This window comes from Xyrauchen texanus, chromosome 16 (genome assembly GCF_025860055.1).
Source record: "Xyrauchen texanus isolate HMW12.3.18 chromosome 16, RBS_HiC_50CHRs, whole genome shotgun sequence".
Taxonomy (NCBI): Eukaryota; Metazoa; Chordata; class Actinopteri; order Cypriniformes; family Catostomidae; genus Xyrauchen; species Xyrauchen texanus.
The window spans coordinates 41,348,735-41,376,726 of NC_068291.1; the positions used below are offsets into that span (position 1 = coordinate 41,348,735).

General features: G+C 38.4%; 1 protein-coding gene across 1 annotated transcript; it reads left to right on the forward strand.

The window, feature by feature from the left end:
• Window positions 1-695: 695 nt before the first annotated feature.
• LOC127657245 (utrophin-like) lies at window positions 696-27,824 on the forward strand. Its single transcript, XM_052145953.1, has 15 exons — window positions 696-754; window positions 3,955-4,217; window positions 4,353-4,412; window positions 5,776-5,854; window positions 6,585-6,645; window positions 6,814-6,875; window positions 7,090-7,164; window positions 10,462-10,660; window positions 12,927-13,012; window positions 13,314-13,471; window positions 22,083-22,249; window positions 23,333-23,444; window positions 23,671-23,807; window positions 25,151-25,189; window positions 27,647-27,824. The coding sequence occupies exons 2-15, from the start codon at window positions 4,113-4,115 to the stop codon at window positions 27,711-27,713; spliced, it is 1,407 nt and encodes a 468-aa protein (XP_052001913.1). The 5' UTR covers window positions 696-754; window positions 3,955-4,112; the 3' UTR covers window positions 27,714-27,824.
• Window positions 27,825-27,992: the final 168 nt, after the last annotated feature.

Genomic DNA, 27,992 nt, shown 5'->3' on the forward strand with positions numbered 1-27,992 from the left:
AATGCTTGTAAAAGTAACGCAGTTTAACCGAAAACACAAATCTGATGCATGCTCGCAGAAATCCTATGCTATAACCAAAGCCTCTGCAGCGCGCACAGCCACACACACACACAAGTCCAGACGCCGGTTGCACCAGCTATACGTACGTTACAATTTATCCTAGTTGTGGCATAAATGGCCACTAAGTCACAATTTACGCACTACTATATATTTGAGCGTTGCACCCTTAAACGTAGGTAGGACGTAACCCTACGTATGAACTAAATATGGAAGCCTCCGAACTGTAGGAACGGATGGAATAAAAAAGCAGACTAATTTAATTACATCAATGTGCTCATGTTTTACGTGATAGTCATTAATCACTTTGACATATATTATGATGTTGGCATTTACATTCGTTTATATTTACAAGAGAGAAAACTTTCTGTTAAGCATGAAACCGATCTAACGGTGCAGTTTTCAGTGTGCGTCACCCAGTGTCAAGTGCCAAAATATAAGATATTAAAATGAATAAATGTCTGTTGTATTAGCGTTTATTTCTCACCCCTAATTTATTTTAGATACGGTTCCTATATATTGTTATTTACACAGGGCAAATATACTACTTTTTAAATCTATTTTTATTACGTATCACTTAATGTGAACGTTACCTCCTAACTTACGTTAGAACTTACGCACAGCTGACGCAACCCGACCCAGGTGTCGGCATGCAAGCCAGAATTGAGGTAGGCGATGAAAACATGATGAAACTAAAGTAAGTTTCTAAATAATACCGATGGTCTTATTTTGACATACATTATTGGCTCCTGTATACAGATGGACATCAGAAAATTATTTGGATGAAGCAAGGATAGGTAACAGAAAGTAGTTATGAGTTTGTGGGAGGTAAACAAACTACACCATAAACAAACTACATCCACAGCCGTCAGAGTCAGTTTTCAGACATCAGATGAAAAAGCATCAAGTCTCTGGAATTGCAGAGAAAATAAACACATTTTTGTGTTCTGTATTACTGTCTTTGATTAAGATAACATTGAATCAATCTTTTGGCTATGGAATGAATCATTTAATTCTCTAGCGCTAGTTTAGGACACTACATAAACAGCTGTCAGTAACTATGGCTGCTGTGTGCTAATTACCTAGCGACTAAAGGACTATAGTTTGGCTTGTTTTGAGTTGTTGTTGAAAGTAAACTTAATGAGTTTCAAACGTCAGTTTAAACTTACACCAATTATATTAGCTAGCTAGTTATTAATTATAGAAACGACACTTCTGCATTTATAAAGTTAAAGAGAGCTCAGCTAGTTTCTCAAGCTAGCAAACAAACTCTGCTTAGCGACCAACTCTCTGCTCATTCTGATACCTCTTTGTCTAAAGCCGTTTTGTCCGAGGTTGGATAATGCAATTGCATTGACTTACTTGACAGAGGTTTTCCTGACGTGTAATACAGAAGAATGCAAATGTGCAAGAAAGTTTTCTACGGTTTTGTTATTTGCATATACGGTGTATGCATTTTATGCCATAAAACATGTTGAGAATGTTCATGTACAGTACATTGAAGATACTTAAATAAATATTTTCATAAAGATTAATATCTCTACACGTTTACCTTTCCCAGTACTTGTTGCCGTGTAGGAATAGTGGGTTAAGCAATGTTTTGTATGTGCATTGTGTTGCACACTTCTTGCACGCAGCAGGCTTTCAAGAAAGAAAGAAAAAGGGATATGAGTAATGGGGGGCTTGTGCCCCAGTAGACTTTTATGTCTAGCAATGCCCCTGATTACATTGCTGTAGATGCAGAAACTGCTGTCATTTTTGATTAGGTTTATTACACTTATACTTAAATGTATTACGTTTATTACAGACCATCTCTGTGAACTCTGGCATATCAGTTAGCTCATCAGTGTTTCCCATTATTTAGCTAGACCGTGGCGGCCTTAAATCCCGCCACAGATTCATAATGAACCGAAAGTATTTTTATACTTCTCATTATAATATAAAAGATCTCTAATGTTGTGTTTTGCACCATTGCTTCTGCAAACCATCTCTCACTCCCAGTCAGTCAGCCCTGTTTGATTAACAGGCGGCATATGTGTGTGTGTGCTGAACATGCACATGTGTTCTGAAAATGCTCATGCTAATGCGCACCTGAGCGGTCAAATACATTTCAAAATTGGTGCCGAACTGCCCGTCTTGGTGAGGTATTCACGTAAACACAAAGAGTGATGTCTAAACAGCAGAGGAAAAAAGAGGATTTGTATTGAAATGTCAGAACTGAAGTATAAATGTAAGCTAATATACCTGCTGCTGTCTAGTGTGTCATTATAATAATCAAACAACCAGAACAAGGAAACACTCACTGCTCTTGGCTGAGTAACTTTAGTAGCTTTATAAAGTATTAATGTATTATAATCACACAGTGAAGAGAAGTAGTAGTGTTATGATGCATTTCATTCTGAATGTTTACTTCAATACTTGATACTGCTGTTGAAAACTGTTTAAAAAAAAGCACAGAATTTTCTTAATTTTTATATTTTTGTTCTATTATTTTTTATCTATTTCTATTCATTGCTTTTTTATTGTTATTTTATTACTGACTGTTTACTAGTCTTGAATAATTACTTAAGAACTTAAAACCATTCTTCCATAATTAACATATTAGTTAGTGTTATTATTTATGGTGATTTTGAAGCTGGTTTTGAGAATCGTCAAATTTCACTACATTTTGTGATAATGTATAGCCTTTATTGTACATGGTAGATCTGCAATAACATGATGAAAAAGTTGATCTCATTCTGTGAGCACTCAACTGTGAGCACCCCTGCTGTAAATGAGGGCGATGGAGGCTTTTCTTTATTTGACTACTATACAGAACATAAAATAATTCTCACATGACAACAGCCTTCTCACCTATTCAGTGCAGTTTGCGTTTCTGTCGCAGAGAATTGAGTTGATTGCATAGGTACACTATTAGGTTGGGCAGCGGTCATAATTTTACAAAAATATACAACATAAACTTTGACATGTTACTTGATCATGTAATTTAAATGTCCTTTTTTCTCTCCAGACAAGTAACTTTTTACTCACACAAGTAAATGACCAATTTGCTTGTCCGGAGCACGTGACAGTGCTTAATATCGAGCCCTGGCACAAATGTATACTCTTGTCGATTTTGTGTTTTGACTCATTTACCATGCTTTGTGGGTGTCTCATCACTATTCATATCTATTCAACCAATGTGTTCATGATTAAATTACTACTAGAGCACAAAATTGTATAGAGGGGCACAAAGTTCTTCATCGATCTGGCCTTGTAATTTTGCTCTCAAAGGGGGCCTGGGTATCTCAGCAAGAATTGATGCTGACTACCACCCCTGGAGTTACGAGTTCAAATCCAGGATGTGCTTAGTGACTCCAGCCGGGTCTCCTATGCAACCAAAATGGCCCTGTTGCTAGGGAGGGTTGAGTCACATGGGGTAACTCCTTCGTGGTCGCAATTAGTGGTTCTCACTCTCAGTGGGGCTCGTGGTAAGTTGATCATGGATTGTGGAGAGTAGCATGAGCCTCCACGTGCTGTGAGTCTCCACAGTATCTTGCACGATGAGCCACGTGATAAGATGCCCGGATTGACGATCTCAGAAACGGGGGCAACTTGTCCTCCGCCACCCAGATTGAGGTAACCACGCTACCACAAGGACTTACTTAGTAGTGGGAATTGGGCATTCCAAATTGGCAGAAAAGGGGATAACATTTTTTTATTAAAAATGTTTGCTCTCAAAGTACATCAGTTTGATGCATTTAACTTTTAAAATGTAAAAGATTTCCTCATGGGGAGCATGTCCCCAGACCCCCCTAGAAGGTCCGAGGTCCACCAAGCACAGCCTCAGAACTTCCTGTGGGAAACACTGCTCATGCTCTTACTTATTAACTGAAAACCAATTTTAACCTTTTTCAGAGACAGTCCAGGAAGAGAAGATCCGTCAGCTGGCTCAAGCAGTGCAGGATCAGGCCTTTGAGTTTCAGCAGCACTGGGAGAGGTTCAGTGCCCAGGCCGCCAGCTGGCAGTATGAGGTCGACTGGGCACTGGGTAAACTCCAGGACATTCAAGATGCCATGGACCAGCTGGACCTTGGCCTGGCTGAGATGAAGAATAAGGGCTTGCACTCTGAGGAACAAACCATGGTTGACTGCATATTGGAGAACATCGATGAGACTGCTGTGAGTGAAAATAGTTCAATACTGTAGCAACTCTATCATTTTTATTGCATGTTTTGAAGTGTGACTTTCGATAATGTAATATATCTAGTATAAAGTATATGGCATTTTTATAAGCATCTTTTCTCTGGTGTTCAGATGGTTTCAGTTTCTCCTGCACAGCCTCAGAATTCCAGGATTGACCTAGAAATCTCACAGGTAAGAAATTCTCAAGCCTCATAACTCATTTGGACTACAGACATTAAATATTCTGTAACATTAGCCCACTAGGCCACATAGTTTTTATAAAGATGGCTTGGACAACAAGTCGGTATACCTCACTGATATATTCACACCCCAAAGTTGTGAAAGTAAGGCACTTACAAATGAAGTGAATGGGGTCTATCGGTATACACTAATACTCACTGTTTCAAAAGTATAGCCACAAGACATAAACAATATGCATGTTAAAATAATTTTAGAGTGCTAAAATTGTTAATTAACTCTATCAGTGTTAAGTTATAGCAGAGACTATTTAGCAAAAATGGGCCACTTAAATTATAAATTCATGGGAGAAATGGGAATGCCCATGGTTTTGAAACCATAGTTTTCTACAGTAATATTGTAGTAGTAACCATGGTTAATTTTGTGGTAACTATGGTTTAACTAAATACCATGGGTAAATTATGGTTACTGTAGTTAAACTATGGTTCATTTTTGTATGGGTAAACAAAACAGAAGTCTAATAATTTTCTGTTTAGGCCCATAAATATGATTAAAAATAATATTTGTAATTAACAATTTTATCACAAAAAAATCACAAAAGAACAAAAGCAATTTAATAGAAGTATCGGTATTGGTATCAACATTATTGGGCTTGATATTATTGGAAAAGAATATAAGTGGCATCACTCATTCCTATCTTGAAGAATTTATAATTTTTAATATTTTTAATCATCAACATCACCTAGAGTCCACTACTTTGTTTTTGGGCATGCCTTTATCTTGCGGCTGGTCAAATGTGTGATTGTCATGTTCTTCTGAGGATCCCGTAGGCAGAAATATTGACCTTCCACATCGATCTGGGCAGCTGGAGAACATAAATTATTAAGCTGCTACCTCCACAATGACACTCTTGGGCCTCCATCAAACCATAGCAAGGCTGCTGCCAACTCTTTTATGGAGCTCAGACAACAATATTTTTCACCCCAAACGAGTGTCCTGGGATTCGTGTAATTGTTATATTAATTTAACTGAAAGGGTTGTGTCATTGTCTATCTCAAAAGATGAAAAGGGATGTCTATATTTTGGCAGAGATGTTTCTTCACAGACTATTGAAGACTGAAGTGTCTGGTCATTTCAGAAGTGAAGTACCACAAACTCTTTCCTCATATCTTTATAACAATGTCTTCATGTTTGTCCAGTCTGCCCCCCTGCGTAGTTTAGGTCTGTTTTGATCACTATGGGTTTGATAGCACTGTAAGATATAAGGCATCATTTTTATCCGTCGTTATCCGTCGTCGTCATAGTATTTCAATGTTGAGTTTTTTGTAATTTGTTTGTCTTTTCAAAATCTTCCCAGGGTACCTTGGTTGATCATCACAGACTGTTACGATACTCTCAAACTGGTAACAAATATTCGTCCCACGACTTCTTGTCGGGTAAGTTGGGTGAACCATTTTTAATGCATTTTCAGATTCAGTGTTCCCACAGTCATAGGAAACTTTAAGGAAATATTAGGGAATTTAAAATGATTTCCAAGCATTGAAAACATATGGAAATGTATTACTGTAAAAATATTAAACAATCATGGAAATTTCTCTTGTATATACAATACTGTGCAAAGGGCACAGATACAGTACTGTGTCTTAGGCACATAAGCTGTTTCACAAAAAATGTTGTCTTGTCTCCAGGTTTTTTATATCTTCAGTTTAAGTGTGTCAGTAGGAAATATACATTTTAGACTAGAATAGAAGAACAGGGAGCCCTGCAACAGATGGCATGACCCCCACAGAGCCCCCCACTAAACATCGAGTCAGTCTGGGATTTCATGAAGTGAGAGAATCAATTGAGAATTTTAGACGAACTGTGGCAAATTCTCCAAGAAGCTTGGAACATCTTATCTGCCAACATCTGTGTCCAGGTGTTCCTAGGAGAATTTGGGCTGTTTTGAAGGCAAATCTGGTCAAACCAAGTTATGATTTAGCTTTTTTTTTTATGTTTGCTGGACTTTGTATGATGTTAACTGATAAATGAATACTATTTATTGCATTTTCGTTTGAAGAAATTCTCACTATGCAACATTTTTTGCAAGTGCCTAAAACGGTTTTAACCATATTGGTTTGCTAGAGGCACAGCTTCATCGTATAAACCTTCTATCTCCCCAACCAGTTTCCGTTCAGTTCCCATGGCAGAGGGCTGTTTTTCGTAATAGCATCCCTTATTATATCAAGTGAGTTTTGATTCATACATTCTAATCTCTGCTATAATAAATCATGTACAATGTGATTTCCCATGTGTTCAATTATTCATCAGAATTCAGTTGTATTGAGGCTTTCAATAAAAGGAAATGGGTTTCCGTCAAAATACTTAATAATGATAATTAATTTTCACCTTTCAGTCATGAGCAGCAGACCACGTCCTGGGATCATCCAAAAATGACACAGCTATTTCAATCAATGGGTCTGTTATTTTCCTTGTCAGTCAAGTGTTCTGTCATTCTCTCTGATTAGTGCACTACTCCATATACATGCAAAACACTCACACAGTGTGCATGAGCTCATCCATAATAGAACTAGAACTTGAAGTCTATTGCAACTTTTCAGTGTAATGATAAATACAGGCTTTGCTCTGTCATGCAATTCACATCCAGTCTTTTTTTACCTTCTATATGCAGCTGCTCTGAGTCATGTGCGTTTCTCTGCATACCGTACGGCTATGAAGAGCCGCCGGATACAGAAAGCCCTCTGCCGTGAGTGATTTGACTTAAATTTAAGTCTTATTTTTATTATTTTGACAGTCAGTAAGTATTAAAAAGTACAGTTTTATGGTCATGTGCTTTTAGAAATGGGACCTTAGCAATACTATAGATTTTTAGACTTGTATTATGGCAATATCATGTTTTTGGAAATGATGCCATTCATATTACCATGGCATTTACTGAAGTACCTTGGAATACCATGGTAGATAAAAATGGTTTTCATGTAAGAGTTACATATTCTTGCAGTGATTCATACTGGTAAATTGGGTTGTGTTGTATTGTCATCAACATTTAATAATGAAATAACTTAAAAAAAAAAAAGATTGTCTCTCTTTGGAAATTTGTAATGTACTGCAGTGTTTCTAACATAATTCTGCTTTTGCAGCAGGGGAGCTCCCCATGTGTTTTTACACTCACTGAGCACTTTATTAGGTACACCATGATTCTGATAAAGTGCCCGACGTGGTCTTTTGCTGTTGTTGCCCATTTGTCTCAAGGTTCAATGAGTTGTGCATTCTGCTCACTGCAGTTGTACAGAGGGGTTATCTGAGTTACCGCAGTCTGGTCTTTCTCCATTGACCTCTCTCATCAACAAAGCATTTACGTCTGCAGAACTGCCACTCACTGGATGTTTTTTTGTTTATGCACCATTCTGAGTTAACTTAGAGACTGTTGTGCGTGAATATCCCAAGTGATCAGCAGTTACAGAAATACTCAAACCAGCCCGTCTGGCACCAACAATCATCCATGCCACTGTCAAAATTACTGAGATCACATTTATTCCCCATTCTGAAGTTTTTATGCATAGTTCTGCTGTCATAAGATTGGTTTATTACATTTATGCATTTGGCAGATGCTTTTATCCAAAGCGACTTACAGTGCACTTATTACAGGGGCAATCCCCCCGGAGCAACCTGGAGTTAAGTGCCTTGCTCAAGGACACAATGGTGGTGTCTGTGGGGATCGAACAAGTGACCTTCTGATTAACAGTTATGTGCTTTAGCCCACTACGCCACCACCACTCCCAGATAATCACATTAATTAGTAGGTGTACAGGTATTTCTAGTTAAGTGCTCAGTGAGTGTACATTTATACATGTATGCCTTCCATTCCCCTTCTGTCACTCACTCGATGTTGTGTCGATTGTAGTGACACAAGGGGTCTCTTCTGAGAGCCTCGTGTACCTCTGAACTTGAGAAAAGGCCAATGTCAAGTTGGCAGACAGAATTTGCATGCCCCGCCCCCGGACATACGGGTATAAAGTCTCAGAAGTGACCCCTTGTGTCACTACAATCGACAAAACGTCTCCTTCCCTCCATCGGGGAGGATAAATTGTCAGTTGATGAGTCATTTGGATGGATGAATTAAAGGAACCTGATCACAAGAGTAATATGTTCATAAATTGGACAGCACTATTTGTTTGTTTTTAAAGGGCAACCAACGAACACAACACAATCGAAAAAAAATCATGTTGTTTATGCTTTGTTTTACATTTTTACGTCATCACATTCAAACCGCAAGCTCACAATAGAATGCAACTGTCTGGTTTCGGAAGTAAAAATCCTATTTATGCTTTCCATAGATTAATTGACAGTAAATTATTGAATTTAACAATACCTAATAAATCTCTAAATGAGCTCAGAGTTTGTTCATCAATGGTAAATGTTTCTGCTGAAGCCATCAGTCTGCCTTATTTAAACGTCATTGTTTTAAAATGGTGTTTAATAGCGCAGTTCCAGGTGAACAACTACACAGCCCATGGTCCAGCAGAGTAAGATCCATTAATCAGAGAACCACGGGCAACTAAACCCGCCAAACAAGTCCAGCAGCAACCGGCCACTTTTATGATGCACTGTGAATGATGCAATCAAGTAGGTCTCCCTGCACACTCATACTACATATTTATATTTACATTTATTCATTTGGCAGACGCTTTTATTCAAAGCGACTTACAAAAGAGGAAAACATAAGTGAATCATCTTAAGGAGACAGTGGTACAAAAGTGCCATATTACAAAGATTCACTAGCATCAGAATAGTATTCAGAACAGATTTAAGTGCACATTTTTGGTTGTTGTTAGTGACTGGTTAAGTGCTCTTGGAAAAGATGCCTTTTAAGTCGTTTTTTGAAGACTGAAAGTGAGTCAACTTCACGGATGGAGTTGGGAAGGTCATTCCACCAACATGGTATGATGAAGCTGAAAGTCAGAAAGTGTTTTGGTGCCTCTTTGTGTTGGTACAACAAGGTGACGTTCCTTAGCCGAACACAGGCTTCTGGCAGGAGTGTAGCTCTGCAGAAATGATTTTAGGTATGCTGGAGCAGACCCAGTGACTGTTCTGTATGCCAGCATCAGAGCCTTGAATTTCATCAACTGTTAGTCAATGGAGTGAGTGAAGGAGTGGTGTAACATGCTCTTTGGTTCGTTAAAGACCAGACGTGCTGCTGCATTCTGGATCATTTGCAGAGGTCTAATTGCACATGCAGGGAGGCCTGCAATGAGAGTGTTACAGTAGTCCAGTCTAGTTATCACATTTAATTATTTAAATATATCAAAATATTTCACAGTAAACTTAATATATATTGTTTCTATACTTATAATCAACAACCAAAAATCAGTATTCAGTTGCTTCATGGAATTGTAGTTCATGCCCTTGTGAAAGACGGTAAGTACACATTCTTGTACATTTGGCTTTTTGTCCGATTTTCTAATTATTTTTTGGTTTAAATCAAAGTTTGTAATGTTGTAATTCACCTCTGAGCTGTTTGGTTTGGTTCATGACTTAGAATGCTTTTATGAAGGATTTTAGATTTCATGTAAAGCCTTTGGAAAAAATCACTGGAAAAAATACTTCCGGAACCAAAATGGCTGAAAAAGTGTGTGGGCACTGTTGCGGTGTGTGGGCACTGTTACTGCAGGGACAACAGCAATTTTGACTCTTGGGCTCTATTAGGCAATTTTGTCAGGAACATTTGCAGCATTTATGGTACACTAACTATGTGTCCTTGAGCTTCGAAGTTGCAGTAGGGGTTTTTAAAGCTTCTGAGCCAGCAAGCCACCTGCTGACAACATTAGTACAAAATTAGGAAGGGATAGTTGTTGTAATTGCTTGTAAATATCATGAATACTGATAAGAAGTATCATTTTTGCTGCCTTTTCAGTTGGGAATTTTCATTACACAATGATAGACGCTTTGGTGCCTTTCATTAAAATGCACTGAATGAAATTAATTGTGGAGCCAGAAATAAGTGGAGATGAAATCGTAAGTGCATACTGTTTTTCTGTTTCAGTGGACCTTTTGGAGCTAAGTGTTGCCCAGAGCATCTTTGATCAACATAATTTCACTCATAAAGGGCGGCTGCTAGAGATTTCAGACATCATTAACTGTCTCTGCACAGTCTATAAAGAACTTCAGCAGGTTCATCCAGACCTGAACGTCCCTCTATGTGTGGACCTGTGTCTCAACTGGCTTCTGAAAGTCTATGACAGGTCTGTAAGTGTCTTCTTGTGTATATATATATATATATCTTATGGCCAAAAAATATTTGGACATTAAGTCACACGTAAATGGTCTGCACTTATATAGCGCTTTTTTAACCATAGCGGTTTTCAAAGCGCTTTACACTGTGACTCATTCACCCATTCACACACCAATGATGGCAGAGATGCCATGCAAGGCACTAGCCTGCCATTGGGAGCAACTTGGGGTTCAGTGTCTTGCCCAAGAACACTTCGGCATGTGGAGTCATGTGGGCCAGGAATCGAACCACCAACCCTGCGATTAGTGGCCGACCCGCTCTACCACCTGAATCACAGCCGCCCCTACACTTAAATAATTTATGAATGTCACTAGATTAAAGTGGCATTTATTTTAAAGAATGATATCACAAGCACACTTTATAAGCAAACTATTTCACAAAAAGGGTTTGTTAGCTAAAACAATAGATATACTGTTCAAATAACGGCATTCGTTTGCTGATTTATACACTTATTTTTGTGTATAAAAAGGAAGTCAACCTACAAATTGCTTGCTTAGAGTTGTTTCTGCACATTAAACTGGGGTAAGAATAAGTAGGGTACAACGGCGCTAAAGGCCCCGCAGGTTAAAAGGTTCCTTTGTTTTTATATTCTCACAAAACTTTTAATGGCTACAAAAACTACCACAATACTTTCCTAAACACCTTTTTGCCAATATACAATGGAACATTTTCCTGATCCATGAGATGTTTTGCATGTGGTGTTTAGTTTAATTCTGAGGCAATTTGGTCTAATGATTTATTTATTTTAAAATGTTGCAAATATATGTTGCTAATGAGAATCCCTGAAATTATCACATTTAGTTTGAGACAAAATACTTATCTGTCATTTTCATTTTTGTTCAAGGTCAATTAATCTGTCCAATAATTGTCCAATAAGTGAAATTATGGTATTTGGGGTAAAAAGCCCCCCTGTTTCAGAGGCTAAAGGCCCCTATAAAACACGTTCTGTTTTTCGTAAGTAGGGGGAATAGGTTTGTTATAAAAAAATTCAAAGTGGACTCCCATTGATTGATCCAATCACAATAGAGATTCCTTATTTAATAAAATACTTGAGGTGTTATAAAATGCCAAATGTGTTTGGAATTATCTGGAAAATCGTGCTCCCTGAAGTAGTTATTTTTATTAAGCATTATCTTAATTTGTTTCTCAAAAAAGCATCTTGCTGTCTCAAAATTGTTTACATTAGTTGACTAATATTGCCCTATATAAAGTGATATCACTGTGTGTGGGCCTTTTACCCCAAGTGTGTGGGCCTTTTATCCCAGTGTGTGGGCCATGTGGGCCTTTTACCCCAAGTGTGTGGGCCTTTTACCCCAAGTGTGTGGGCCTTTTACCCCAAGTGTGTGGGCCTTTTACCCCAAGTGTGTGGGCCTTTTATCCCAGTGTGTGGGCCATGTTGGCCTTTTACCCCAAGTGTGTGGGCCTTTTACCCCAAGTGTGTGGGCCTTTTACCCCAAGTGTGTGGGCCTTTTACCCCAAGTGTGTGGGCCTTTTATCCCAGTGTGTGGGTCTTTTACTCCAAGTGTGTGGGTCTTTTACACCAAGTGTGTGGGTCTTTTACACCAAGTGTGTGGGCCTTTTACCCCAAGTGTGTGGGTCTTTTACTCCAAGTGTGTGGGCCTTTTACACCAAGTGTGTGGGCCTTTTATCCCAGTGTGTGGGCCATGTGGGCCTTTTACACCAAGTGTTTGAATCTTTTACCCAAGCGTGCGGGCCTTTTTTACCCCAAGCGTGCGGGCCTTTTTTACCCCAAGCGTGCGGGCCTTTTTACCCCAAGCGTGCGGGCCTTTTTACCCCAAGCGTGCGGGCCTTTTTACCCCAAGCGTGCGGGCCTTTTTACCCCAAGCATGCGGGCCTTTTTACCCCAAGCGTGCAGGCCTTTTTACCCCAAGCGTGCAGGCCTTTTTACCCTGAGCATGTGGGGTAAAAGGCTTCCTCACCACCATTTCTTTTTTTTAACAGAATTTTAATCAAAACAACCTTCCATTATTATTATTTCTTTTCACACAAATTATGTTGCTCCATCAATATTCAATAAAAAGAAATCATCTTCTTTTTCTCGATCTTGATCATTTTGTGACCAGAAAAAAAGTACATTTTCCTTAAGGTGTGCTTTTAGCCCTGTTCTACCCTTATCATAACATTAAACAAATGACACACCTTTCACCTTTAAGGTTGAACTTGCCTCTCACTTTCTCTGTTTGCACATGTGATAGTGGCAGAAGTGGAAAAGTTCAAGTGCTGTCCATGAAGATCGGCTTGTTCTCTCTTTCGAAAGGACACCTAAAGGATAAGTACAAATGCAAGTATCTTGTCGACTTCATACTGTCATTTTTTTGAGCCACAAACCTTCTATTCTATTCAGTTCTATTAATTATAAATGTGGTGAATTAAGTTATGTTGCAAGATGCTGGCTTATTTCTTTCTTTGCAATTTCTCAGTACAACGTTTTTAGTGGCCTATCATGAGTGGATTGCAACAGTGTACTTGTGAACCCCACAATGTCATTTGTCAGTTGGATCATAATTCTGGCATCCAGTTAGGCTTCTTGTTACATCATGTAATGATTGAGTTTTGTGTTTACAACCAACATCCTTCCACAGATCTGTTCGCTCAGGTGGCCAGTGCTTCAGGGTTTTGTAGTCAGAGGCAGCTTGCTTCACTGCTACACAACAGCATCCAAATCCCACATCAGCTCGGAGAGGCGGCCGCTTTTGGAGGCAGTAACATGGAGCCCAGTGTACGCAGCTGCTTTCAGCATGTGAGTTTACACTCATGTCACTATGACCAGAATGTTGTAATCAGGATCATTTATTTAGATTAATAGAATTTACATTAAATACTTATTTGTTCAACTTCATGCCATCTTCTTTAAGTAGGCGACACATCCAAAACAAGCTGAGAACGGTTGAACTGAATATCTTTATTGCTGTTTTATACACCAGTAAATCAACTTCACATTGGCCTTCTTGACAAAACTAAACTGTTATTCAGTTTTCTAATAAATTGTATACAGAAAACTAGCAGCACGACAATACTTAATCTCTCACAATCTTAACTGCAGGTTTACACTGTTTGTATCGCAAGCCATTTCGACATTTACTGTCAGTACAGTAAGCCAAAATACATTCTCTGAAAAACCTAAATATCTTATGCAGTGTTGTTTCTAAAACAAGATCAATCTAATTGATCTTGTTTTAAGGATTTTTAGATATTTTTACAGAAAATAATACAAAAACTCTCATCTAGAGTAAGATTTATGCCCTAATATCAAAGGCCTCACTAGAGAAACAAAAATATGATCTAACATTGATTTTCTTGACCAAAATATATGATTGTGCCTGGTAAAAGGTGCATGTAAAATGGCTATAATAGCATTTTAGCTTAGCATAAAGCTAAATGTTTACATGACAGTTTACACAAGGTTTATTTCTATTTCTGCATACCAAACTTTAAACTTCTTAAGACCGCTATAAAAATGCTCTTTGGATCACATCATTTATATGGATTGTCCAACTGTATTATGATTACCAATATTTAGATTTATATTTATATTATATTTATGCATTTGGCAGACGCTTTTATCCAAAGCGACTTACAGAGCCCTTATTACAGGGACAATCCCCCCGGAGCAACCTGGAGTTAAGTGCCTTGCTCAAGGACACAATGGTGGTGGCTGTGGGTCTCAAACTAGTGTCCTTCCTACCAATGATTAAAATTGTAACTGTAGTGGAATACAGTTACTAATATTTTGTATTTTCAATACGTAATCCTGTTACATGTATTCTGTTGCTCCCTAACCCTGATACGTACCACTTAATAGTAAAAAAATAAAAAATGTTATATCAATTACATTGTTACGAGTACAAAAATGCATTTATGATAGTGTATTGATAGTTCACATTGCAAGCGAGCAGCACGATGTCCATGATGACCAAATATGCTTTCAGCATTTGTTCAAAGTTTATTTAGAATTGGTTAGAATACTCAACTGTAGCCTGCGATGGACTGGCGACCTGTCCAGGGTGTCCCCCGCCTTTCGCCCAATGTTAGCTGGGATAGGCTCCAGCCCCCCGCGACCCTGTACACAGGATAAGCGGTTGACGATGGATGGATGGATGGATGGACTCAACTGTAGCAAAAACATGTTGTAAATAGAAACCTTTGATGCAATGGGAGTAGTAAATATAATGCACCATGTGACAGAATAAGATTTATTACCCTTTTAATGACCACAGCTGTTTTTGGACCACTCATGCCACCCACCAAGAGTGTTTATGACCACCAACATCCTGCATGTGGTTTATGGACATATGTTTAAATGATGCATCTTTAATATTGTATAATGCTCAGTGGAAAACTGGGGTGACAAAATAATGCATGGGATAAAACGTTATTTTTAACAAAGAGGGGTAAATGCGTATTTAATACAAAAAGGAAATGGTTGTGCAACACATTTACTCACATAGTTCCAGTAAAGGAGATGAACAAATGGTTTAACTAATATAAAGTTTAACATTAGTTTAACAAACAGGGTTATGTTACTAAACCTTTTAGTGTAGCTTTAACACAAAGGTGTCTTACATTTTTTACATTTAATAAAGAGAAAATGTATTTCTAAAACAATATGTAAAGGATGTGCTGCAAATCATTCACATATTTACTTGAAATATGAAAAAAAAAGTTTTTACAAAGATAGTTTCACATAAGTTTAACAAACAGGGTAATGTTATTTCAATTTTAGTTGTGTCTTTAACTCAAAAGTGTTTTCCATTTTTTACATTTAACAAAGATACGTTTCTTAATGTTGATACGCAATTCCCCCGTCACTCTGCTTACATTTAATATATAATTTACCATCTATAAATGTAATTAATGTTAACAAATTAAACATCTTTTCAAAGGTCTATGGGTTCAACATTGATATCAGATCTCTGTTTTACGATAGCAATCCTCCAGAAACAGGAATTTAGTTATTTGTGCAGGAGTACAAATGAAAACAATATCAATACGGGACTTCATACATTTATTATGAAAACACGATCACCAGATGAATCCAGTTCAACACACTTGGGTCAATTGTCCATGACAAGTGTTCATTGAAAAACATCCAATAGCACTTTGTCCATAAAAGTGATACATCGGAGAAATATTGATATATTCTCCATTGTTTACATGAGATCTCGCCTGAAAGAATTACCCTTCGTCATCATTCTTCAACAAACTGCAGTCTGAGCAGCATTCATGTTGTAAAACTGTATATTATCTTTTATATTAGAGTCTCATAAACAAAATGAGTCTGTCTCCAAAGTCTATTTTTAAAAATGCGGCGTAGTTGTATTCATAATAGCCAAGCAGTGCAGTCTGATTTTGTGTCGTCTTGAAAGGCGGAGCCTTAATTTTACATAATTTTACAATCGTTTCCAGCGATTTTACAGAGAATAAAGCTGCAGGAACCTCATTTTTTGTTCGATCATCTTCAAATTTGAAACGTAACTTCTTTACACTTGTGGCTTTGAGAACATTGTATTTCTGGGTTGTCTTGCACTTTTATTATAGTTTTTTTAGATTATAAAAACATGTTCAGCACAAAATATTTCCATTACTATAAACTTCAGCTTCTCTAACTTTAAAAAATAACAACATACACTCACCTAAAGGATTATTAGGAACATCTGTTCAATTTCTCATTAATGCAATTATCTAATCAACCAATCACATGGCAGTTGCTTCAATGCATTTAGGGGTGTGGTCCTGGTCAAGACAATCTCCTGAACTCCAAACTGAATGTCAGAATGGGAAAGAAAGGTGATTTAAGCAATTTTGAGCGTGGCATGGTTGTTTGTGCCAGACGGGCCGGTCTGAGTATTTCACAATCTGCTCAGTTACTGGGATTTTCACGCACAACCATTTCTAGGGTTTACAAAGAATGGTGTGAAAAGGAAAAACATCCAGTATGCGGCAGTCCTGTGGGCTGAAAATGCCTTGTTGATGCTAGAGGTCAGAGGAGAATGGGCCGACTGATTCAAGCTGATAGAAGAGCAACTTTGCCTGAAATAACCACTCGTTACAACCGAGGTATGCAGCAAAGCATTTGTGAAGCCACAACACGCACAGCCTTGAGGCGGATGGGCTACAACAGCAGAAGACCCCACCGGGTACCACTCATCTCCACTACAAATAGGAAAAAGAGGCTACAATTTGCAAGAGCTCACCAAAATTGGACAGTTGAAGACAGGAAAAATGTTGCCTGGTCTGATGAGTCTCGATTTCTGTTGAGACATTCAGATGGTAGAGTCAGAATTTGGCGTAAACAGAATGAGAACATGGATCCATCATGCCTTGTTACCACTGTGCAGGCTGGTGGTGGTGGTGTAATGGTGTGGGGGATGTTTTCTTGGCACACTTTAGGCCCCTTAGTGCCAATTGGGCATCGTTTAAATGCCACGGCCTACCTGAGCATTGTTTCTGACCATGTCCATCCCTTTATGGCCACCATGTACCCATCCTCTGATGGCAACTTCCAGCAGGATAATGCACCATGTCACAAAGCTTGAATCATTTCAAATTGGTTTCTTGAACATGACAATGAGTTCACTGTACTAAAATGGCCCCCACAGTCACCAGATCTCAACCCAATAGAGCATCTTTGGGATGTGGTGGAACGGGAGCTTCCTGCCCTGGATGTGCATCCCACAAATCTCCATCAACCGCAAGATGCTATCCTATCAATATGGGCCAACATTTCTAAAGAATGCTTTCAGCACCTTGTTGAATCAATGCCACGTAGAATTAAGGCAGTTCTGAAGGCGAAAGGGGGTCAAACACAGTATTAGTATGGTGTTCCTAATAATCCTTTAGGTGAGTGTATATTAATTATGAAACTTGGGAAATAAAGCCCAAAGTGTCTTCTTTCAAAAGGTACGACAACTGTGTCCATTCTCCAAAGGGTTCAGTAAATACAACCATTTAAGCTCAGGTATGTCATTTTCATTGTTTGTGCCCAATAAGGGGGTGCGTATCAACACTAACTCACTCACACATCCACTCATTTTAGATGTAGTTTTAACACAAATATTCTTTTGTACTCTTAACAGAGGAGAAATTGTGTTTTAAAACAATATACTGTTAAACAATAGACAAAAGACTGTTAAGTCGGAGGGTGTCACACACGAATGCACACGCTGAGTTGACTTTGACACTCATGTTTTTGGTATTAATGTACTCATTCCTGGATCAAAACACACACTTAGAAACTTGTACAAGTAAAACTAAATGTGTACTTTTGTGATGCCAACTGAGCTTAACTACAGGATCTGAGCTTTACTGGTTTTTATTTAAAGAAATCAACTAAACTTCTTCTGTTATTATTCAATAATAATTACTTTTTACTCAAACATTACTCACAAATATGTTCCAATGTTACGGCACCAGGAACCTTGTATTGTTATAATATAACTATGAGTGTTAAAATATTTAGTAATGTTTGAAAAATTACACGAACCACTATGGAAACACGTCTGACTTTAATCCTTGATGATCAAGTTGAGATTTAGCATCTAGTTTCAAAGCCGTAAATTGATTTTTGTTTATTGTAGAGATATTCTCAAATGTGAATTGTGAAATAAAGTGTTCTCATTTAGTTTGCAAAGCTGTCCGTTTTGACACATACACATTTTGGAGTTAATATGATCAAAGTCACTGTGCTGAGTCTTTGTTATTTACTAGGATTTTTTGCTATACAGACACATTAAAGGGGTCATGACGTGGGTTTTTTTTATTGTATTATTATGTTCCCTTAGGTGCAATTATAGTATTAATATATTTTTTTTTAAGAAAAACTTTTAAAATCTAGTGATTTATGACCTTTTCCCACCCTGTTTCTCATCCTCTGATTCAAACAGTCTGTTTTGGGGGCGTTTTCCATTTAAGACTTCAGTGTTAACGCCCACTGTTATGATTGGCTAACGTCAGTGCCTATGTATCAATTATTGACGCTCCCAGCCAGAACAATATGCAAGTAAACTAAGTAAAAACACTGTGATTATTCATAATGAATGAAATTGCGCTTTAAAAAGTAGTTTAAAGTTTAAAATAGATTACTTACAGTTTGCGTCGTCGTTGTTCCCAGAATAGTCGGCACGGACTTATCTTTGAGCAACAGTTTTCTGGCAAAGCCAGCATCATATTGAGATTTGTTCTCAAAACAGTCATCCTTAAAATGTACAGAACAAACGCTTAAGTTAACACTGCCGTGACTGGGACGTCCGCAAAAAATAAACTGCATCCATTTTTCCCTGACGTCTGGATCTTTCGGCAGCTTATTCAGAGGTTTTGTTTGACCACAGCCAGGAACAGCACATCTGTGTGGCATCGTAATTTTTCTGTTCACAAGTAGTCTCTGTCAGAGCTCGCTGTCCATCGACTGAACACTTGTGAGGCGCACGGCGATACTGAAATGAGCGTAGTTGTCTTGCGCTTAAAGCGTAGTTATCTTGTGCTGGAGGCGGTCATATGCAAACGCTGGTACGTCACTTCTAACCGACACGTCACTTCTAACCATGAATCCAGAACGAGCTGTATTTTGAGCTTGATTAAATAAATGATTCGTTTAGAATGGGGAGGACGTCTTAAAATATTAAACTTGCAGGACGTTTTAATGATACAAAGACCTCTTATATACCAAAAGATCAAGGCAAATTTGGTTTCTCATGTCATGACCCCTTTAACTTTAATGTACGTTGACTGAACCACAATAAAAGTGTAATCAAACCTGGAATAAAAGAATTCGTCCAGGTCAACTGCTTCTTAGTATTGTCTATCTATCTGAACATAAGTGTAAAATCTAAGTATTTAAATATTAATTACATCGCAATACAGTTCTGGGGTTTAATAGTATGTGATATATGACTCAGAATGCTGCTGTATCACAATTCTTAAATAAAGAAACTTTATGGTTGAGTTTTATTATCTCTATTCTTCTGCTATTGTGGACATAATATCTGTTCTTATACATTGTCATAAGTGTTTATGCACAAATCTGGACACAGGCCCTACAACTCAGAATGAGATGAGTGAAAACTTATTCAGATGTTTTATCACTTTTGATTTATTATATAAAGCTTGATGTTATTTTTAATTTCCAGAAAGTTCACTTTCACAAAGTTCAACAGTCACTTAACGCGGTACCGATTTGTCAGAAAATGGGCGAGGTGTTTACATTACATTGAACCACTAAACATAATTTACTTGTTTGTTTGTGCACGTGTGTAGTTAGTAAATCATTTGTATTGTGTGTGTTGATAATCTGCTACAGCCATTACACACAACAGGACATATTTCCAAATACTTTTAAAACAACACATCTGGACGGTCTTCAAGGAAAAGCATCCTTGTCAAAATTGTTGGTTCACACATGCCATGAATGTCAAAATATTTCGTTTTTTAAACACTGTATAAACTATTATAAAATGATGCATTTGAAGATGTAAACCTATGAAATGAACTGTAATATTGTGGCTATGATTCGGCATGTGAAAGGTTGTACCAGACTGACAGAATGACATATCTGTGAACTGAAAGCAGTTTGGAGACCAGAATGATTTTGATCACCACTGCAACTCTCGAAAGAACATCTCTCAAGAATGAGAGATGTTCTTTCGAGAGTTGCAGGGGCCCATAAAAATAGCATACTAAGAATCAGGGTGGCCATGAAGGTTTTGCAGGGGTAAGCACCTAAAAAAAAAGTGCATTTCAATTACTCTTTTGCACCAGCACAACTTTATTAAGTAAAATATACACTCACCAGCCACTTTATGAGGTACACTGGATATCTACTTATACATGTGTTTATCTAATCAGCCAATTGTGTCAGCTTCCTGTCAGCTTGGACCAGTCTTTGCCATTCTCTGTAGCCGGTTTCGGCCACAGAACTGCCGCTCACTGGTGTTTTTTTATTTTTCACACCATTCTAGAGACAGTTGTCCCAGGAGATCCCAGGAGATTAGCAGTTACAGAAATACTCAAACCAGCCTGTGATGAGGAGGAGGGTGTGGCCGGGCTGTGATGAAGTACGGCCGGCACTGAATCAGCTGATCAGCAGGAGCCTGAGGTGTCAGTTCAAGAGAGAGAGAGAGAGAGAGAGAGAGAGAGAGAGAAGAACTTGCTCACCGGTTCCTGGACATACTGTCGCCCGGTGCTCAACCGCTCCTCCCCCGGCGACAGAGGGCCTCGGTTGCTCCCCTGGCGGATGGCAGTGGCGAGGACACCGCGACAGCGCATTCCTCCTCCCTCCTAGGTTTCATCACCAATGTAACAGATAAAGGATGGGCAAGGATGAAGCGGGAACCGGCTGAACAGTAAACAAAGTTTAATAAGAAACTCAACAAACATAAACAAACACAGACACTCTTTCTCTCGAACTGGCACCTCCGGCTCCCCTTTATCTTGCTCTCCCGCTGATCAGCTGATTCAGCGCCAGCCATGCATCATCACGGCCTGGCCATGCCCTCCTCCTCGTCACACAGCTCATCTGGCATCAACAATCATGCCACAGTCTAAATCACTGAGATCACAATTCTTCCCCATTCTGATGGTTGATGTGAACATTAACTGAATCTCTTGACCCTTATCTGCATTATTTTATGCTGTCACACGATTGGCCGATTAGATAATCGCATGATTAAGTAGATGTACAGGTGTACCTAATAAAGTGGCCTGTGAGTGAATATGTTTTTGAAAAAATATACGCATACATTATTACACGACAGACTTTAAATCAAATGACCAGTGTCCTGTGATACATAATTCAGGTATATGAGGCATTATAAATGCATAAAGAGACCTAAAAGAATACTGGCACTTTTGATTACTGTGTAGTGCTTCTCAGACTTGTTTATTTGGGGATAGGATTTCATCCTAACACACCACTGAGTTTTGACATAAATAAATGATGAAGTCAGTTATAAGAGTGCCAGTCGTGTCAGGGGAATTTACATTGCCAGTTTCAGATGGTTAGGGATCGTACCAACAACTCTTGACAGCTGATGCACAAGCTACCATAAGATATTGAAATGAGATCCACTTGATTTATATGCGTGCGCTCCCATAATATAATACGATGAAGTGCTGTATGATGTCAACTGCATCTAATGACGTAATATGATATTTATTAATTCACTCAGCTTTACCGAACGCCGTCCTGGACAGACCGTCTGAACGTCACTGTTTAACTTGTGTTACAGTGCTCAGTTTTTGGTTTGTAGTTAAATACGCTCTTAAATGATGAATTGACATCTTAAATGCTTTTTGACTTTGACAACTCCACTATATTACACTGTCAGAAACGCAGTGCATTGCACTCTGGGTTTCAGGTTGGCAGCGAAGATTTCATTGAGCTTCAACAGTTTGTGGACTGGATGCATTTGGAGCCGCAGTCGATGGTGTGGCTGCCTGTTCTTCATAGAGTCGTTGCAGCAGAAACGGCCAAGCATCAAGCCAAATGTAACATCTGTAAAGAGTGTCCCATGGTGGGCTTCAGGTAAAACTTCAACAAAGCAACTTGTTTTATGCCACCAATTACATCATGCAAAAGGGAATTAGGACAGAATCTTAGACCACACCTAAAATTTCAGAATGTCATTGCATTAAATAAAAAAAGCATCAAAGGAAGTGGCTTCTGTAAACAAATGATGCTAGACATTTATTGTATTTTTTATCCTCTTTTCTACCTATTTTGGAATGCCCAATACCCACTACTTACTAGGTCCTCATGGTGGCACGATTACTTCCCTCAATCCGTGTGGAAGAGGACAGGTCTCAACTGCCTCCACTAATGAGACCGTCAATCCGCGCATCTTATCACATGACTCGTTGTGCATGACACCGCGGAGACTCACAGCATGTGGAGGCTCATGCTACTCTCCACGATCCACGCACAACTTACCACACGCCCCACTGAGAGCGAGCACCCTTTTATCGTGACCACATGTGACTCTACCTTCCCTAGCAACCGGGCCAATTGGGTTGCTTAGGAGACATGGCTGGAGTCAATCAGCACACCTTGGATTCAAACTTGCAACTCCAGGGGTGATAGTCAGTGCATTTTGCATTGACTTTATAGCAACTGTGGTCAAAGTGAATGCATTTAGTTCACACAGGTGTCCTATAGCAGAGGTGGAGCTCAGCACATTAGCAATACACATATTTAATGGCTGACAACCACAAAGTGTCCAAAAACTAACCAAATTTCAATTGGTTTGGATGGACATTGTGATTGTGCTATTAAAATACATGACGCTTGGTTTGAATTTTTTTTCTAAATAAATAAATACATTTTCTTTCTATTGTCGCACAATGTTGCCTCCAAGCAACATAGCTAAAATAATTATATTCAATAGTTTTTTGCTTTTGAAATTAGCAACAAAGTCCATTTTATTCATGAAAAGTGAATCAAGTATTTCATTGTGCGTGCAACAAAATTCAAATCATACATTTTTCTTTTAAATATGGCTTTAATGGAGGCTGCCGAATGTGACTTTAGCAGAATTGTCTAAACCAAACTAATCAGAAATTAAATGGTATTTTATGGATCGTAAGAGTGTTGAAGGTGTTTATTTTGTAGGTATCGGAGTCTGAAGCACTTCAACTACAACGTCTGTCAGATGTGTTTTTTCTCTGGAAAGGTTACGAAAGATCATCATCTCAGCTATCCAATGGTGGAGTACTGCACCCCTGTGAGCATCTTCATTTGTTTGTTATTATGTTGAAAAATATAAAGATAACACAAAGCCCCCAATGTTGTAGAAACCTGAATAAATGTAAAAACTATTAACTATTTATGGTTGTGGTTTTTCTAATAGACTATAAAATGAAGTAGTAAGCCCAAACACCGCAGACAGTGCCACTGTAATTCTTTATAGCTGCACACCAGAGCACTTCTCCACAGTCCTTCTATTACAGACGACCTCTGGAGAAGATGTACGTGACTTCACCAAAGTGCTGAAAAACAAATTCCGCTCAAAGAAGTACTTCACCAAACACCCACGGATTGGATACCTGCCTGTGCAGACCATTCTAGAGAAAGAGCATTTCGAAACGTGAGTGTTTCAAGTGGAATGGTTTGAGTTTCATGTTGTGGTGTTAAAACTGGCGGATTAAAGTATGAATTACACAACTGGAGCTCTGTGTTACCAATATATATATCCAGTTTCAAAAGAACATTTTAGCGCTCAGAGGTTGTTCTTTCATTGCTCAGGAGACTTTGCAGGGTTTTTTTTTGTTTCAATACTGTAGGTGTTTGACTTTCTTTCTTCTGCTGAACAAAAACAAAGTTTTTTCTCAGTTCTGTAGGTCCATTCAATGCAAGTCAACAGGAAGTCAACTTTGAAGCTCAAGAAAGCTTATAAAGGCAGCATAAAAGTAATCCATACGACTCCAGTGAATTAATCCTTATCTTCAGAAGTAATATATGATAGGTGTGGGTGAGAAATAGATCAATATTTCAGTACTTTTGAGATAAACATGAAGAATGCAGATCGCCAAAAACAAAAGAAGAACTCTTATGAGAGTTTTTGAAAGTGGAGATTTATAGTAAAAAAGGACTTTCTCACCCACACCTACCATATTGCTTCTGAAGACATGGATTAATTCACTGGAGTCGTATGGATTACTTTTATGCTGCCTTTGTGTGTTATTTGGAGCTTCAAAGTTCTGGCCACCATTCACTTGCATTGTATGGACCTCCAGAGCTGAGATATTCTAAAAACCTTCGTTTGTGTTCAGCAGAAGAAAGAAAGTCATACACATCTGGGAAGGCATGAGGGTGAGTAAATAATGAGAGAATTTTCATAGTTTTGTTTTTTTTAAAGAGATCTTCTTTTGTGCAAAAATGTTATAGGTTTATCTCCGTCCTTTCTAGTAACATTTTCTGTGATCATCTATCCTCATGGATATAACTCTTCTCAACTCTTGTTTTGTCGAAGAAATCCTAAATTGCTGGTGGTCTATTCGTGTGTCATCGTTGTGCTGGCACAAATTAGAGGCCATTCATTCATATAATACCAAAACTGCCGTTTTAACATCAAGAAACAAATGGGGCTTCCCTCTGGTGGATGTCAATTTAATTGCAAAAGCAATCAGGTGTCTGTTTAGTGAGATCATTTGGGAAATAAAGGGATGGGACATTGATCATTTTCTAGACAGTCTTTAATATTGGCATAAGCCACCTGGTCTCATTGGCTGTTATGTTCTCACAGCATGGAAAACAATCCAAGTTTTGAGGCTTTATTCGGTGCCCTGATTCATTATATCTGAAACATTTTGTTTTCTGTTGTCTGAGTCAGTGTATTAATGGGCCATTAACACTCATCAGGTCCTCTTCAAGCTGCTATGATCTTTCATACCAATGTTATCTTACTTTGCTATATGTGCTCTTTTGCAGCCCCGTCACATTTCTAAGCATGTGTCCAGAGGATTATGAGTGAGTATAAACACTGCTTCTTCTTTCCTTAGTATATCGTGGCCCAAAATATATTTGGACACTTAAAAGGAATATTCCAGGTTAATTTCAACATATGCACCACAAAAACTAGCACGCATCCATCTTGAAAATGTAGTCTTGAACTTCAGTTCTAGCGTCATCTATATAGAAATCTATGGGGTTGATGTCAATGTGTAATTAGCTAGCGAAGTGGATTTACATCAGTCAGTATATCAGTGTGTTACTGAATGATAATAAACTGCAAGAAAATGTATAAAGACAAAGCGCCAGAGGTGGGTAGAGTAGCCAAAAACTGTACTCAAGTAAATGTACAATTACTTCAAAAACATAATTAATCAAGTAGAAGGAAAAGTACTAACATACATAATTGAGTAAGAGTAAGAAAGTATCCAATTAAAAGATATATATATTGAAGGTGAATGGTGAGCGAGACTGTCAGTCTCATATTTTGTGTTCCACGTAATACAAAGCCTCACACTGGTTTGGAACAAGTGTGCCGCACAAGCCCTCAAAAGTGAAGCCAAAACGTCTCGATCGCCCCCCCGGTGACTGGTCCTAGTATAGGTCATAAACCCCGCCTCCCCATGTTATTCAACGGGACGTGAGACCAACTAAACAATTAAATTACACTTCACATATCTTTTTTCCAAAGATAGTTTCTGTCATTTACTGTAGTTTCTATCACGTTGATGTAATTTCAAGTGTTTGTTTTCAAAATAAGTTTGTTTTTAGTTATTTGATGCTATAAAAACGCTGCTGTGACATCATGATTGACAGCTGTGATTGACAGGTTCTCTGAGCGAAGTAGTCACTGAAGCACCGACGGACTTTTTTTCGGGATCTTCGGAGGACTGAGGAGATTGGAGCTTTAAATGTAATATCTAAATTTCTATAATTAATTATTTCACACAGTCATAAGTCAAAAGTGCAGGGGCGTGTGCTTGCGATTGATTCAGCGAGAGTGAGGGCGGGCCTTTGATTTCGCAGCTTTACTTCCTGCTCACTACTGCGTCTAGGTCTGGTCCCGAAATCGCAACTGCGCAGACTCAAGTCCCAAGATGTCAGCGCCATATCGGGACACTGGCGGCTTCAGTTCTCACCAATGGAAAAGAGCGAAGGGGCGTCGTCCATCTTTTTTTACAGTCTATGGTTTGGAACAACATGAGGGTAGAGAAATGATGACAGAATATTAAATTCTGGCTGAGCTATCACTTTAAAGAGATAGTTTACCCAAAAATGTAAATTCTCTCATCATTTACTCACCCTCGTGCCATCCCAGATGTGTATGACTTCCTTTCTCCTGCAGAACACAAATTCAGATTTTTAAAAGGATATTTTAGCTCTGTAGGCCAACATTTTTATGCTCCAAAAAGCACATAAAGGCAATATAAAAGTAATCCAAGACTCCAGTGGTTTAATCCATGTCTTCAGAAGTGATATGATGAGTGTGGATGAGAAACAGCTCAATATTTAAGTCCTTTTTTGCTAGACAGCTGGGGGAGATATGCAGAGAAGAATGTGAATCACCAAAAACACAAGAAGAAAGTGAAAGTGACCTGTTTCTCATCCACACCTATCACATCGTGTCTGAAGATACTGATTTAACCACTAGAGTCTTATAAATTACTTTTATGCCGACTTGTTTTTTTAGCTTTAAAACGTTGCCACCCATTCACTTGCATTGTATGGACCTACAGAGCTATTTTGTAGGAATGTCTGAATTCTGAGTGAGCCACTCGTTCCCTACTTTTGTTCACTCATTCTTAAATAAAGAACTATACAAAACAGTCACCACAGGTGTAGTGTAGTACATTTACTATGTACCACTAACGTTTAATAATTAGAATATTTTGAGCAATATATCTGTTATTTTATCATTTAAAACCCAACAAAATTGTTTTACTTGAGAAGACAGCTTGTGCTTTCTTTCATTAAAAACATATGCCACTGGGTGTGATATTTTGTCATCTAATCCGATAACATTCAGACATTTTTATGTGTGACTTAAGTGTCCAAATGCTTTTGGGGCCACCCTAGATGCTCTTAATGGCATAGATCTCATCAAAAACTGTGTATTGAGACAGTGAAAGGTTTCCTTAATTGGCAGCACAGAATAAAGAACTATACCGTCTACTGTTTCGAGTAACACTGAGATGTTTTGATGTGCATGAACTAACAAGCAGGAATTTTAAGGTAAAGCTTTCTCAATTCTAATGCCATTACAAGAGTCCCAGGATTTTTTTCACAAGGATTTTGGTCTTAAAGATAAAATGTTCTGCGTGTTCTTTTTCTCCTTAACAAGCTGTTTTCCTGAGTTGCCCTGAACTATGACAGCTGCATATAAAAGTGGAAAATGCAGCAAACATTTTATTTTACAGTTTGACGATTGCATTAATAAGATGAAAACAGAGCTTTCACACATCTGTCCCTTTTAAGGTCAACCCAGATAGATGGAGAATCCAGTGCCACCTTGCCTGGACCGGAATCACACCCGGACATGTGATCAAAAGGACATGTGAACCACACCTGATTTTTTTCGTTCATGTGCAGAACAGTTTGCCATTCTGTCACTCATACAATCTTATTGTGATGCCTGAACTGACTGAAAGATGAGTGACAGACCTCGCTGTGACCACAATAAATACATCTTTGTGTTTATAGGCTGCCATGCTACATACAATTGTTTTTAAATTTTATCTAGGAATGCACTGAGACATTTTGGCTAATATCTCTTGCTTATATTTGTATCATGAACTTGAGGGGATTTGACTTCATACATTCA